Source organism: Glycine soja, chromosome 4, assembly GCF_004193775.1.
Source record: "Glycine soja cultivar W05 chromosome 4, ASM419377v2, whole genome shotgun sequence".
Lineage (NCBI taxonomy): Eukaryota > Viridiplantae > Streptophyta > Magnoliopsida > Fabales > Fabaceae > Glycine > Glycine soja.
The window spans coordinates 3,810,512-3,824,896 of NC_041005.1; the positions used below are offsets into that span (position 1 = coordinate 3,810,512).

The following is a 14,385-nucleotide window of genomic DNA, read 5'->3' on the forward strand; positions in this document are numbered from 1 at the left end:
TTAAAAAAAATTTGGCAATATATGAAATAAAACGAAAATTTGTTGTGTATAACATTATGTTTCACAGTTCATTTATTTAGTTTTAACTTTTTTTTATTAACCAAATAGATTGTTTCACTTTTTGATAAATTATTTTAAAATAATTTGTAATATTTTTTGAGACGTTAATATTTTTTAAAACATTAACTTTTAATTTTTATATTATATTATGTTTTGATCCTTAAAATATTTATTAAACTTTCTAATTATCCTATTTAAATAAAATAGAATTTTATTATTTTAACTATTGTACTGTTTATAATATTTAATTTATTATGTTAATATTATACTTCACCAAATTGATAATAATACATTTTTATCTTTTTATATTTTGAATTTCATATTAGATGATTTATTTTAATTATGATGCTAATCAATATAATAAATGTATTTTTTTATCTGTACATAATAAAAATATAATGTCTATTTAAGTGTTTTTTTACTTTATTTTAAACTTGATTTAAAATATTTTAAAATAAAATATAAGACTAATATGTAGAATAAAAAATAAAAAAGTATCATAATTGAAACTAAAAATGTAATAAAAAATCTACAAATAAAAAATTAAAAGAGTTTAAGATTAATTGAAAAATTAAAATTATAATATCTCAAAATATACTGCTGTCTATAAAATAAAATTAAAATTTATATAAAAATATGATATAAATATATATATCTGTTATTAAATATTTTTATCTATTTTAATGTGTAATTTTATCAAAGATATGTGATTTAATAGGTTATTTATTTTCTCCTTTTAACTAATTTTTTAATTTTTAGTTAACTTTTTAACTATTTTTATTGAGTATAACTTAAGACTAAAAGATTAATGAAATAGTAAATATTATTATTCGAAACCGACCATAAATCATAGTTGCGTTGCCTTTAATCATGGTGCCATGTATAATCAAATCTAGTCCACATATAAGTGAGAGTTGTTTAATCAAACTAATATGTCATTTCAATTGCATTTGTCATCTAACCTTTTTATGTTCCCATCTAGACGCCTATCAATTATAATAATTGCATTACTTTTTTTTTAGTTCTTTACTCGTAATATTTTGTTTCGTATCATTTATCTTTTCTCATATTTTATTCACGCACAAACAGACGTGCTAGAAAGGTAAGTAATGCCTATCGATAATTAAACTAAACTAATCCCTTTATGTCCTCACACATCAATCATTCAGAACATTAAGTGGCATGCCAATAATGTGTAAGTTCTTGTTTGGACACTAATCATTCCTTACTCTTTCAGATCAACAGTGGTGCTTGTTTTAAAGGATAAAACCAAAAGTCGGATCTAAAAATCTTATAAAAGAAACCGAAATTTTATTCTTCTGCTGTAATTACTTAAATGTTTAACTTTTAGTAAATAATTTTTTTGAAAAAATTATTATTTTTATACATAAAATTGAAGCTAATTTTTATATTAAATAATGATAACCTTAATTGTTATCATAATAAAAATAAACATAACTAATTTTACACTAATTATTACTTTAATTATTATAATAAAATAACAAACACAATTAATTTTACATAATTTTTTATTAATTAACTTATATATATATATATATATATATATATATGAAAAGTTCCAACGAGAAAGGGCTTGAGTCCCTCCTTGTCTCCCTCTTGATCTGTCCATGTCTTGTTCTTTTTGGTGACTTTATAGTCATTTTTTGTTGAGTTAAAGTTTACATGAGTTTGGTTAGTTTAAGTGAATCTGATCTCGTAAACTTATGAGGACACCGCACTTACAAATATACATACATATTATTTACCAATAGATTAAATTTACATTCTTTTGAGATATGAATTTATTCCTTATTAATTAGATCAGTATTGACATGAAATGTTTATATATTCTAACATGAAAAATAATAAAATAATATATTTGACCTAATAGTGAGAATAAATCATAAATATGATAATTTTAATTAGATCGTATTGTGTCTCTTTAATTACCATACTTGTAAAATGTAAGTCTATCATGTGATATTTATCATCTGTTGAAATATTATAGTCTTAAAATGAAAATCATATTTCTAGTAGTCAAACATACCTAATTATCTAAGTTGAGGGTCAATCCAAATCAGATACTAGCCTATTAGTAATTTAAATTTAGAATTGGTTATGAATTATACAGCATTTAAATTTGGTTTTGAATTACATTGGCCTATAGTAATTTATGATACACAATAACATGCATACATTTATTTTTTAGAGGAATAACATGCATACATAATTGGTTATAAAATTGCCCTAGAGAAAATTAATTTTTTTATTTGATAGAATTAAGTTTAGAAGTAAAATGGTTTTTTCTTCATTAGATAGAATTGATTTACATACGCGACTTGTGAATTATATCTTATTTATATTTGTATTTCATAAACAATTTTACGTCATTCATAAAATAAAATATAAGATTCTGAATTCAGTTTAAAAATATCGTATATAAACATAAATTTATTTATTTATCAAAATTATTTCTTTCACACTTAACTTTATCGGAATTAATTATATTATAGTTTAATACTCATTATAGAGCATCGCATACTATCCATATTACAATGTGGAACCGACATCCCCTACTTTTATGTTTTCAAAATTTTGACTTTTTGACCATGAGAATGAAGCTTTTTAAAGTGTCATTTTTCCTAGAAATTAAATACATCATTCCTCAAAATTTAAATAAGAAAATTAATATTTAAGAAAAAAATAACATACTTTCTCCATCTCATTATAATTAGTTAATCATATATAAACAAAAAATTATCTTACATGTCTGACTTAAATATAAATAAATTTAACTAATTTTATCTTATTTAATACTATTATTCATAAAAAAATTCTTTATTTAATTTTAATTTTATTTTGATCAATTTTTTTTATTCATGATAACAAATTCTAAACAACAATATTTTAGAAATAATCTAATTTTTTATTTGAGATTAGAAAAATTAAATAATATCAATTAACTTTGTTAATTAGTATGCAATTAGTTATTTTTGTTTATATATGAGTCGAGAGGAAATATCATCTTAGATTATTTTACACACAAAATTATTTTACAAAATTAATCACATCATCATTAATTTATTTTTAATTTTCATTGCTCATATAATTAATTATAAGAAATATAAGTGCAAAAGAGTAATTAATATTATATTAAAAATTAAAATTAAAATTATAATTATTTTAGGATAATTTTTTTTTCTTCTTACCATCATTATTATGGAACGGGAAAATATGCATTAACGGTGTAAAATTATTTTAAGTAATTATTCATTATAAGCTATTGTAAGTTTATTCTTTGATAATAACCAGCTAAAACATGATTTCTAATAAATTCACAACAGTGCAATGTCATTTATGTTAAATCATGATTGTATCTGTTATTTTTTTACCATACTAGGAGGTAGATATGTTTGTAAATAATAAAGAAACTTTTTAATTTGATTAGATATTCGAAATTCAAAGTTTAAACCATCAACATTAATGAAAGAAAACGAAAGGAAGGCAGAAGGGAGTGGAGGCTATTTATGACAAATCACATCCATTATTTTAAATTGATTCGAATTCATATTAGTTCAAAATGTGTAGCACAGGTAGGGAATTTGCAGTTTCATGAATTTTTTTTGAAGTTGGAACTTGGAAGCATCAGACAGAATAGGAGGTAGGTAAATACACCCATAGAGATTCGGATCACGTAACTTCCAAACTTCTTCATTACAGCATCCTTATTTCTCTGTCACCATAGTGTCCCAAACTCTGTCAGATATGCTGTCTATTCAAATTTATTGCTCTGCCCCTTATCACGCCCCCATTTAATTTCCACATCTTTATATTCCTACCCAATTCCACTACTCCAATTCACAATTTCGCATCCCTTCAACAAAGTTCAAGTCCCTTTCTATGGCTTCAGCAAAACCCAAACCAAGGAAAAGGTTAGGAGAATTTCTAAAGGAGCAACAAGAGCCTTTCATCCTAGAGCTTTACCTCTTAGAAAAAGGTTGCTCAACAAATATTGGAGAATCTGGAAAGAGCATAGAGAGATGGTCAATAAACAAAAAGAGAGAGCCTCTCTTCCAATTTTCAAAAGTTCTAACAACTCTACACAAGAAGCTTGTTTTCCACAACCAAAGCTGTATTGTAATTAGGGACTCTGACATTATAGACGAACATGTTAATGTTAATGTTAGTGTCCCTCGTGAAGTTGAGAGCACTGATCAAACAATTGAGGACACAGATCGGTTTTCATTCTCAACAGCTACCAACTCAACCGTGTACCTCTCGTGCTCAGACATTGATGAAGATGGAACCTCGTTGTCCCCACATAAAGACAAAGCTTTGTTTTCTCCAAACACTTGCCAAGCTTCCAATATAGGAGCACTGCAGAGGTATGAACTCAGATTCTGATGTACCCTCACATCTGCATAAGTACTTTTAGAATTATTATTCAATCAGAATCATCAGAATGCCACTTTATCAAACTTTGTTAACCTTAATTTATTATACGAATTATTGAGATAAAACTTCAATTTTAATTAAAAAACACTAAAAATATTATATTTAAGTTTTGTTCAAAAATTATTTATATATATGATGGAAAGTAAGATCCAAGTTAGAAACTGCATAATGCATGTGTAGAAAACAACTGATTTTTAAAACAGTTCTATAATATAAATTGTAGAATGACAATTTTTTTTTTAAATAACTGCTTATAGTTATGTATTATAAGTATATATCAGATTCTGAGTTGTGTAATTAAGCAATGTGAAGTTATTTACGGTCTTGTTTGCTGGGTATCATGTTATAAATGTCTTGATATCCGAATTTGATTCTTAAAAGAAAATATTTGTTTATGAGACAGCAAGTGTATTGATGTGTTGTGTATGATTTTAATGTTCAATATCATATTTTGTTACTTTATCATTCGGTCTTCTATCAATTTAACCAAAAAAAAAGTGTATTAATTAGTTTTATTACTGTTACAAACAAAGCCAGCAGGCTACCGACAATGAAGAGCACCACCAGAGATGCTTAGAAGGTAGCCCTGTTCCAAACTCTCGAAACAGTAAGTTTCTTTGGTTGTTATAAACATGTCTAGCGTATTGGTTAAAGAATTTAACGTAAAAATTATGTTATTTATGTTTTTTTTCCTATATGATTTATTAAATAAATATTTTTTTTTTCTAGTTCATTAATTAATATCCTAAGAATACTTATCGTTGTCTTTTAATGATGTACTAATAATGTACCAGTTTCTGTGACGCACGCGACAATGAATCAGGATGTTTCGGGAATGGAAGAGAGAATGAGCAGTTGCTGTGTCTTTGTACCGAAGAAAATCACGGAGGATTCGCTGCTATCGGTGGCTCTGTGGAGTTCGCTTATTCAATCAGCCAAGAGAGAAAAGTGTAGCAAGGAGTTGCGAGAGTTCCTTGGGGCAAATCCAGATGTTTGCCACGTGTTGAAGTCTAAAACGTTGTTGCATAAGGCAAAGCAACTTTTATTTTATTGTGTGAGAGAAATTAGTACTCCTATAAATCTTTCGAGAAAAGATTGTAGACAACAACAATGTTTGAAACAATTGACTAGGGGACCCGAAGAGCTGGGGAAGATAATATGGGAAAGGACAAGGGAGTTGGGTGGAAATGAGACAAATCTAATAACAAAGTTACTGAGTTTGGATTCGATGGATGAATGGAGTGAGTTGAAACCGCAAGTGAGACATATTTGCGTTGAGGTTGCTGAAGCGGTTTTGGAACGCGTGACCTACGAAATTGTAGCAGAGATGATTCAAGTTTAGTCAGCAACCTTGTAGTAACAAGTTCAATTTATTTCCATTGTAATGACTCATGCCCCATTTCAGATTCTGACCCTTCTTAAATGATGCGTTGCCTTATCTTTATTTTTAGAAATTGAAAATAAAAATAAAAAATCAGACGTGCGCCCCACCCAACCCTTCCATTGGAGTATGAATTTTGATGATTTCTTTTTAATTTTTTGTTATCTGCAATGGCGATGTCATTCTTTATGCCGAGAACGAAATTTAAGTCATCTAACTAGCATTTTCACTACATCAATGTGATCACTTCTAGGATGACAATGGTAGTATTTAGTTAGAGTTCTACAACGTCTGTTTTTGTAATTGTATTTTAAAACAATGCTAGCATACAAGGATTATATTCGTATGTACAGTAATTTTGATATTAATACTTCAGTCATTCTATTTGGTGTAAAAGAATGCTTACGAATTTGAGTAGGAAAAGTAAACATCAACAACCATGCATGTGGAATTCATGTAAAAAAATGTAATAGATAATGTAAAAAAATGGGGAAAAAAAGTATAAAAACCAAAATTAAGAATGTGTTTCATGTGGTGACAAGAATATGATTAACGTATATAAAGATGAATGAATAAGGATTAAATTAAGAATTAGTGAAGGAATTAACAATTAGGATGGGTCTTGACATTTTTTGATCAAAAGTAATTAAAATAGTTGATAAGAATCCTTTAGGTATATTTTGTCTCTCCCACCAAAACAAATTTTATACTAATCAAAAGTGCTTAAATAAGTCAAAGTTTGGAAACTAAATAAAAGGTCGAAGTTTTAAAATTTTATAGTGTCTCTCCATTACAAAATATTTTTTCTCCTCACATTAAAATTATCTAAATTTCTTTTTGGGTTCTCTTTAACCCTGAGCTCTGGACAGTCACGCTTCAAAACAACCTAAACAACCTTTAGGGCCGACACAGTTAACTATTAACTTAGGGTTATTAATGATGGAATGCCATGATGTAAATGACTAAATTGGTAACATTTGTATATATAAAAGCCAATTTAATAAGCTTAATGTAAAAATTAAATTGAGAACCCGCAACACATAAGTACTAAATTATGTATTTAATTTTATTTTATGTTTATCTTTTATAACTACCATGAGAGGATATGATCTGCGTATAAATATGCATGGGTAGTGAAAGTTACAAGTGTGGCTCTAACAGCTCATCATCATCACTATTAAAATTTCTTTGTGGGGACAAAAAATAATGATCTCTCTACCCACTATGGCTGCTGCCATTGAGCCATTCTCCTTTCCATTAAAAGATGCGATTTTGCCTCAACGTGGGCTCAACGCCGCACTTGAAAAAGGAGGCAAGCCTAGGAGAAATATGTAGTACTTTTATAGCTGCATGATTGAGATGTAGTACAGACTATGTTTAACTAACCGCATACATTTAAGAGTAGCAGATGAAGGATTTTGTTTTATTACCTCCTTAGGGGCATGATCTGCTTTCAAATTTAATTCTAGGATGCAATTTCAAATAAATATTCCAAGTAGTGCATTTCTAGAAAGTCATAACTTTAATACAACATGCTATTTTCATTTCTACGAAGTATAGGTTTAGAACCTCAAATTATTTAATTTTTTTTTTATGAAACAATGACTTTAAACCAAAAATTAACCTTTTAATTTCTGTAAAGTGATTCAAATTTCAAAATCTTGGTATTTTTTTATATAGAAAACCATGGTTTCAAATGAAGATTTATTAAAATTTGTATTATTTCCTACAAAAGTCACACTATATTTAGTTGGGTAAATAGTTAAATTCATCTTTAAAAATATGATGCAATAATAAATTAATCTCTAAAAGATGAAAAAGATAAATTTAGTGTTTGAATATAAAAAATGCAACAAATTAATTTTATTGTTTAATTTTATAGATCATTTTATTATTAAGTTGTAATGTTCATGGATTAATTTGATAATAAGTTATATTTTTTGTGATCAATTTTACATTAAGTTAAAAAGTTTATGAACTAATTTATCATTAAATTGTTTATAAGACTAATTATTTTTTACATGAATTAAATTTAAAATTTTTATCTTTCAAAAAAACTAATTTATGAGCGTTTCACACTTTAAGAAATTTATCCTATTTAGATTTTGCTTTGAAATCACAATTTAATTATTTTTCAATCTCAATAGGAGTTATGGATCAGAATCGTTCCTTATTTTTCATTTTATTTTACCAACAAGATAGAAGAAATATAATTCCATTATAGCTTACTTAGAAAGATTAAAGAAAAGTCAACCTTGACTATTAAAAACCTGTCTAGCTAACACGCATAAGAAATAAATTTGATTTTTTTAAAAATGAAAGAATGAATTTTAAATTTTTTTTTACAATTGTATGTTAATATATTACTCCCACGATAGTGAAATCATATTTCCTTTTCTATTTTTTTCAGAATTCTCTTTCTTTTCTCTCAATGGCTGGCACTATTATTTTACAGGTCAATGCTACGATGGACAACTTGCATATAGTCTATTATGAACTACTTTTATGCACCGTTGGATTAATCAAATGTCCACATAGATTCAGTAGACCATATGTATTAAATCACCACCCTCCTAAATGAGTCATTGATTGATATTCCTCACTCACCGCAACTCAATCACCATTGTGGCCAACAAGAAAGACGACTCTCGAAACCTCATCAAGCAGAACCACTGCAAGCCTCCGTCCCCACTCGCCGCCACCGCAATCGTCACGCAAACTATCGCAAGCAAAAAAACGGCGACAGTAGGTTCGATTCGATTTGCCTCGCGCAACTCTACGGCGGTCGTCTGACACAACTCTGCAACTCCACTCCTCCGTCGCGTTCTCCACCAAGTACATCCTGATCGGAACCATAATGGAGCACTTGCATGTCTTAGTTTGAAATATGATGATTTTTGTTTTATTTTGGAGAGGGACATACAAATTAAGGTGGAGGATTTCGGATTAAGGTGGAGAGAGAATAAAAAAAGTAGAAAGAAGTGCCGCTGTAGGATAACGTCTCTGGTGACGGTGAGCGATATCCGATAACAGCGAGCAATTGCGGGAGAGATTGTTGGGAGAGACTTGGAAAAATTTGGTGTAGTGTGCCTAAGATAACAACATTATTCTAATAGTTAAAAAAACATGGTTCATAATAGTAGTAAGTAATAACTACTTTTCTTACTAGTTTTTTTTTATTTTATTTTCATGCAAATTAGCGTTAAGACGTTAAGTGATTCAACCATTAAAAATATAAAAATGGTCCATATTACATTCCACTGTTCTCCTGTAATGTAACAGGGCAGGAAAAATAAATTAACCACAAAATTGTATACAAATTCACAATTTGGTGGTGGAAAAGGCAGTCAAATTAATAACAAGCTACGTATCTTCATTCATCATGATGATGTAAACAAGTTACAAAACCGTGATTCTTCTCAAACACATTAAGTTCAACAAAAGAACTTTTATTGACATAAGGTGATATTGAAGTTTAGGATGACTCAACGAACTGGCCCAATGAACTGATAGACTTCATTATATTTATAAGTAATATTTTATAAATGTTTGAAAAAAGATTTTATATCAAAAAAATGAAGAAAAAATTTTCAAAAAATTCTGATAAAAAGAAGTAGAAGCAGTATTAAATTTTAGGAAATAATTACCCTTTTGTGGTTGTTATTCCAAGTTAACAATGATATGAAACTCCGTGTAGCAGTGATCAGCAACATGTATAAGAATCTATACAGTTAGCCACCTTTCAATCTAGATCAAAGAGCGACGGATAAAACAAAATAAATAAATAAATAAAACTAGTATAGTACAAAGATGTGATATATATATATATATATATATATATATTCACTTAATTAGAAGAGAAAATGGATATTTTAAAAATTAAACGAGTTATAAACATGATAAAATACACCAATTTATATAATTATTTTCACAGGGTATTTGATGGATATAGAAATATAAGTTTAAATAAAGATGAACAAAATCTATATAAATTGCAACTAAAAAAGATTCGTATGTTGATAAAAAAAAAAAAAGATTCATACGTAGTTACCACGTTAAGATCCTCTCAATTTTTTAGAGAAATGACATGTCCATTTCATTGGATTTAAAAATTAAAATTAAACGACTGAGATTGAATTTGCTTTAATAATTGGTGATGTTGGATCATGTTCCACTCTTCTGTCATGTGTTGTTTTTGCTAACCTAACCAATGGAGTGAAATGGTTGGCGTCTATGATGATGTAGAGAGGCCAGCCAAAGCTGCTGCCGCCGGTGACAGTGGGGCGAGAGGAGGACGCGAATTTCGGTGTTGATAATGATGTCAAAATAATCGATAATTTTTGGGTGGAGTTCAGAGGTTTGGGCACATAGTTGATCCTCGAGGTGAAAGAGGGCAGCATCGGTGGTTCCTCCTCCGCCATCAATATTGGTTGTGGTTTCTCAGTGGTATAGCCATTGTTGCTCTAGTTTAGAGAATATCAATATCATTACTTTGATAAGGTCCATTGGCCATTAGTTGTAAATATGTTGAGTTTAATTGTGCATTTTTCTGCTCTTTAATGGTGAAACCAATGGTTTCCAGTCGTGAAGGAGAGGATAATTAACGTAAGCTCTTAAAGTACTTAAGTCTTGATCATCATTAATTTTATATGAACATAAATAATAAAGCGATCACAATGATCCATTTCAATTGAAACAAATCCCCCAACAATTAAGAATACACATTTATATATATAAAATAAAATAAAATAAAAACCCAAAGAGATCATCAACATCAGCATATACTTCAAATAATTTAAGTGTTCTCAATGGCTTTGCGGTTACAGCTAAACAATGCTCATAACATCGTTGGAGAACTTACAAGAAAAAATATCCATATACCTCACTATGTTAAGCCAAGATCCATTGTTTTTATTACTCTTATTACTAGACCCTTTATGCATAAAGGGATCTTTGGGGGTTTCGGTGCATTTCTTGTAAGCTTTGACAAAAGGATCTCCTTTCTGATCACTCTCCAATCGGAACGATCTAATTCTCCTGGAAGAAGGTTGAACTGCACATAGAATAAAATTAGGATTCTCTGCGTCCTCAACTCGAAGTTGTTTCTTGCGTCCATTCCTAGATGATGATCGTGGAGGAGGAGGTTGTAACACTAAATTACTGTGCCTTGAGTCATTTTTCTGATGATTGACTTTGGAGAGACCAGGCTCGTGTTCCCATGAGAAGGGTACGCTTACTTTTTCTTGAAAATAAACATCGTTTTTAAGGCTATGCTCCATGAGGTGTATGCTATGCTATTGTTATTTGTGTTATTTATGCAACTCTCGTTTGTCCTTATGAAAGGGGATTATATATGCATGTTACGAGTTTCTCGATTTGTTTATTAACTAAAATAATCCAGATTCTGTTGGAGAGGGAGATAGCTTGTAGATTAATTCATTCATAGACAAATAAACAAGCAAGAAAACATTATAGGTTCACGCTATATTTGACAAATCATGATCTAATTTTGCAACCATAGAAAACTGGCAATAGGGCAGGCTACTTGGGTATGACACAACAGCAGCTAGCATAATATCAACCCACATATACGCAAATATATTCTAATGACATCATAGTTCGCAGTAGAAAAATAAAATTGAATGCCATGGAAAAACTCTTTTACTTGCGGATAATTGAAAAGTATCGAGTAATTACTCACACTTCCACTACAAAAATAATATTATTTACCAACAGTTTAATTAATAGATTAATTTCTTCTACTGTAATTTTGTCTATAGCATAAAAATTAAATTACCAATATGATCATACATTATACCAACAAACAATTCTATTAATTAGTATAAATATTTTTTTGGAAACAGCCAAAGAATATTATTAAGAGAGATTAGAGGTGTAAGCCGTACCCCTAAATCTCAGAAAGTAACAAGAAAATGAAATTCCATGAATCCCAGCAGAGTAGTATAAATAGATTAAAATATTAGTATAATGCATGCATATCGTACGTACTATTAGTGTAGACATTTAAATTCTATACTACTAGTTTAATTTTTATTAGAAGAAAATTATATTGCCAAAGACAATTTTAACACTTGATAATTAATTATTGTCTGAAAGTAAGTGACATTTTTTAGTGCATGTTGCTAAACAACAACAAAAAATGGTATTTGGAATGCTAAAGCACGTAAGTTAACAGATAAAATCAATAGTCTTGACATGCATTATATGACATACATGTTTTTCTAACATTGATTGCCTGTAATTTTGGTCAAAAGTACTTTCCATAATTGAATAACTGAAGTTGTATTATATATATTGAATATATATTGGCAGTTTCCTCCGTTAAGAAACGTTATGAGGATGATGTTAAATTTAATAATGGTATTTTCCGTCACTGCTTCATAAACGACAGACACGTTTGGTATATAATACAATACGTATTTTATGCCGTAACTGTCAAGGTCAACCACTTTGATTCACATGTACCAAAAAAACTACTTCTGTTCAAATAATAATGGTGCCACATGCCACTGCCAATGTTGTATCGAATAAATAAATGAATAAATAAATAATGGTTCCAATGCAAAAACCATAAGTTTTGGGGGCTCTGCGACTAAGCTGTAATTTATAAATTTGGTTGCCCAAGTTTGTAGCTTGGAGTTAAGTTGACAGTTTTTTTTTCATTATTATTTTGCAATTTAACATTCAGATAAGCATGCGACTAATTTAGCCGTTCAAGACAAATAAACTTTGGGGACAAATTTAAGTCAGAAGATCCTATTTAAAAACTATTTACGTAATATGATTTGATACTAAAAATTTAATCAGGGATGTCTGTTTTGCATGAAAGTTACAATTGTGATTAGCGATGAAGGCAGAACCGTCATTGCTATTAGCGAGAAAGAAGATGGCGTGGACGTCCCGCCAGTGGCGATGGTAAGTTAGGCTGATGTGGAGCATACCGCCAATGCATCTGGCGATATAGCTTGCAGGCTAGGGCACTGTGCAGATCAGAGTCACATGCACGTAGAGATCAGAGACACAACTAGGGCAGTGGTTTCTTGCCACTAGCGGGACTCTTGTTGTGAACATTGTTTCCTTCCTTTAAATAGACAGGTTGTCCCTTTAAAATTTGTAGTGATTCGTGAAGAGAGAAAGAAATATTTGAAGAGAAAGCAAAGAAAGCATAAAGCCTTTGAAGTTTGTTGATTCCACGTTCAGATTTTATTTATTTGAAGTAACAATTTGTATCATTGTTCAATGAATTTTTTACAAGCTTTCCTTCATTCTCTTTCAAGTTAAATTTTTGAATAATTTTTATCATTTACAAATTATTTATTTTGAAGTAATAATTTTTGTGGTTAGAATAAAATTTGAAGCTGAAGTTTAAGTGTAGCAATTTTTGGAATTATATTTTTTATTTTGAAATTATTACTAATAATTATTTATAAGCCTCTTTGTTCATGGTTTTTCTACCTTAGAAATTTTTACGTGTGACCCTTCTCGTTGTTGGAGTTAAAGAATTATTCATAAATTATTTAGTTGGAGTAATCATTTTTTTGTTTAAATGAAGTTTGAATGTGTAGTTTAGGTTTAATAGAGCAAGCAAATAGATTTTTTTTTTTAATTTTATCATTCACAAATTATTTATTTGAAGTAATAATATTTTTTGTTACAATAAAATTTTAAGCTGAAGTTTAAGTGTATTAATTTTTGTAATTAGAATTTTTATTTTGAAGTTATTTTTATTAAGATTAATTATTTATAAGCCTTTGTTGATGTTTTTTGTGCCTTAAAAATATTAATTAAAAAAACACAGGAAGACACACGCAGGAGAAGGAGAAGATGAAATATTATAGAGGAACTTGGGGAGGAGAAGATAAGAGTATACGCGTTTTATGCAGGATTTTTCTAATGGAGGATTTTTTTTTTATATAGAAGAGGCACTGCAATTGTGCATGTCTCACCATTAGTAATGGCGATATATGAAAAGCTACCTCCTCTGCAACCTGCTGCTGCTGCAAGCCTATGCCCTAGCTGCCCGTGCTGTGCATGTCTCGCCAATGGGAGGGGCGATTCTAGCTCCACGTCACCAAACTCGCCATTGTCAATGGTGGTATCCTCTGCATGCTGGCCACGTCAGTGTGTCTTGCCAACATCAATGGCGGCATGTCCACGTAAGCAACTCCCTCGCCAGTGGCGATGGCGATTGAGGGTATATCGCCATTGGCAACTACGTCAAGCTTGTAAAAAATGGACCCCCCTTATAAATAGTTTAAAAACAAACCCTGATTGGCAAATGCTTTCTAAATAGGATCCTTTAACGTAAATTTGCCAAACTTTGGGCCACCAGCTGTGATAATTAATCATATGGTATTTCAAGCTTTAAAATATTATATGGTGATAATATTGATGTCTCACCTCTAGCTTTTGAAACTCTATTTTCATATTTGAATATCAATCACATTTTATTATTATTTTTTTTCAAA

General features: G+C 29.4%; 1 protein-coding gene across 1 annotated transcript; it reads left to right on the forward strand.

The window, feature by feature from the left end:
• Positions 1-3,636: 3,636 nt before the first annotated feature.
• On the forward strand, positions 3,637-6,030 carry LOC114408788. Its single transcript, XM_028371951.1, has 3 exons — positions 3,637-4,445; positions 5,049-5,122; positions 5,310-6,030. Exons 1-3 carry the CDS (start codon positions 3,961-3,963, stop codon positions 5,855-5,857), a joined length of 1,107 nt encoding a protein of 368 aa, XP_028227752.1. The 5' UTR covers positions 3,637-3,960; the 3' UTR covers positions 5,858-6,030.
• The last annotated feature ends 8,355 nt before the right edge of the window (positions 6,031-14,385 follow it).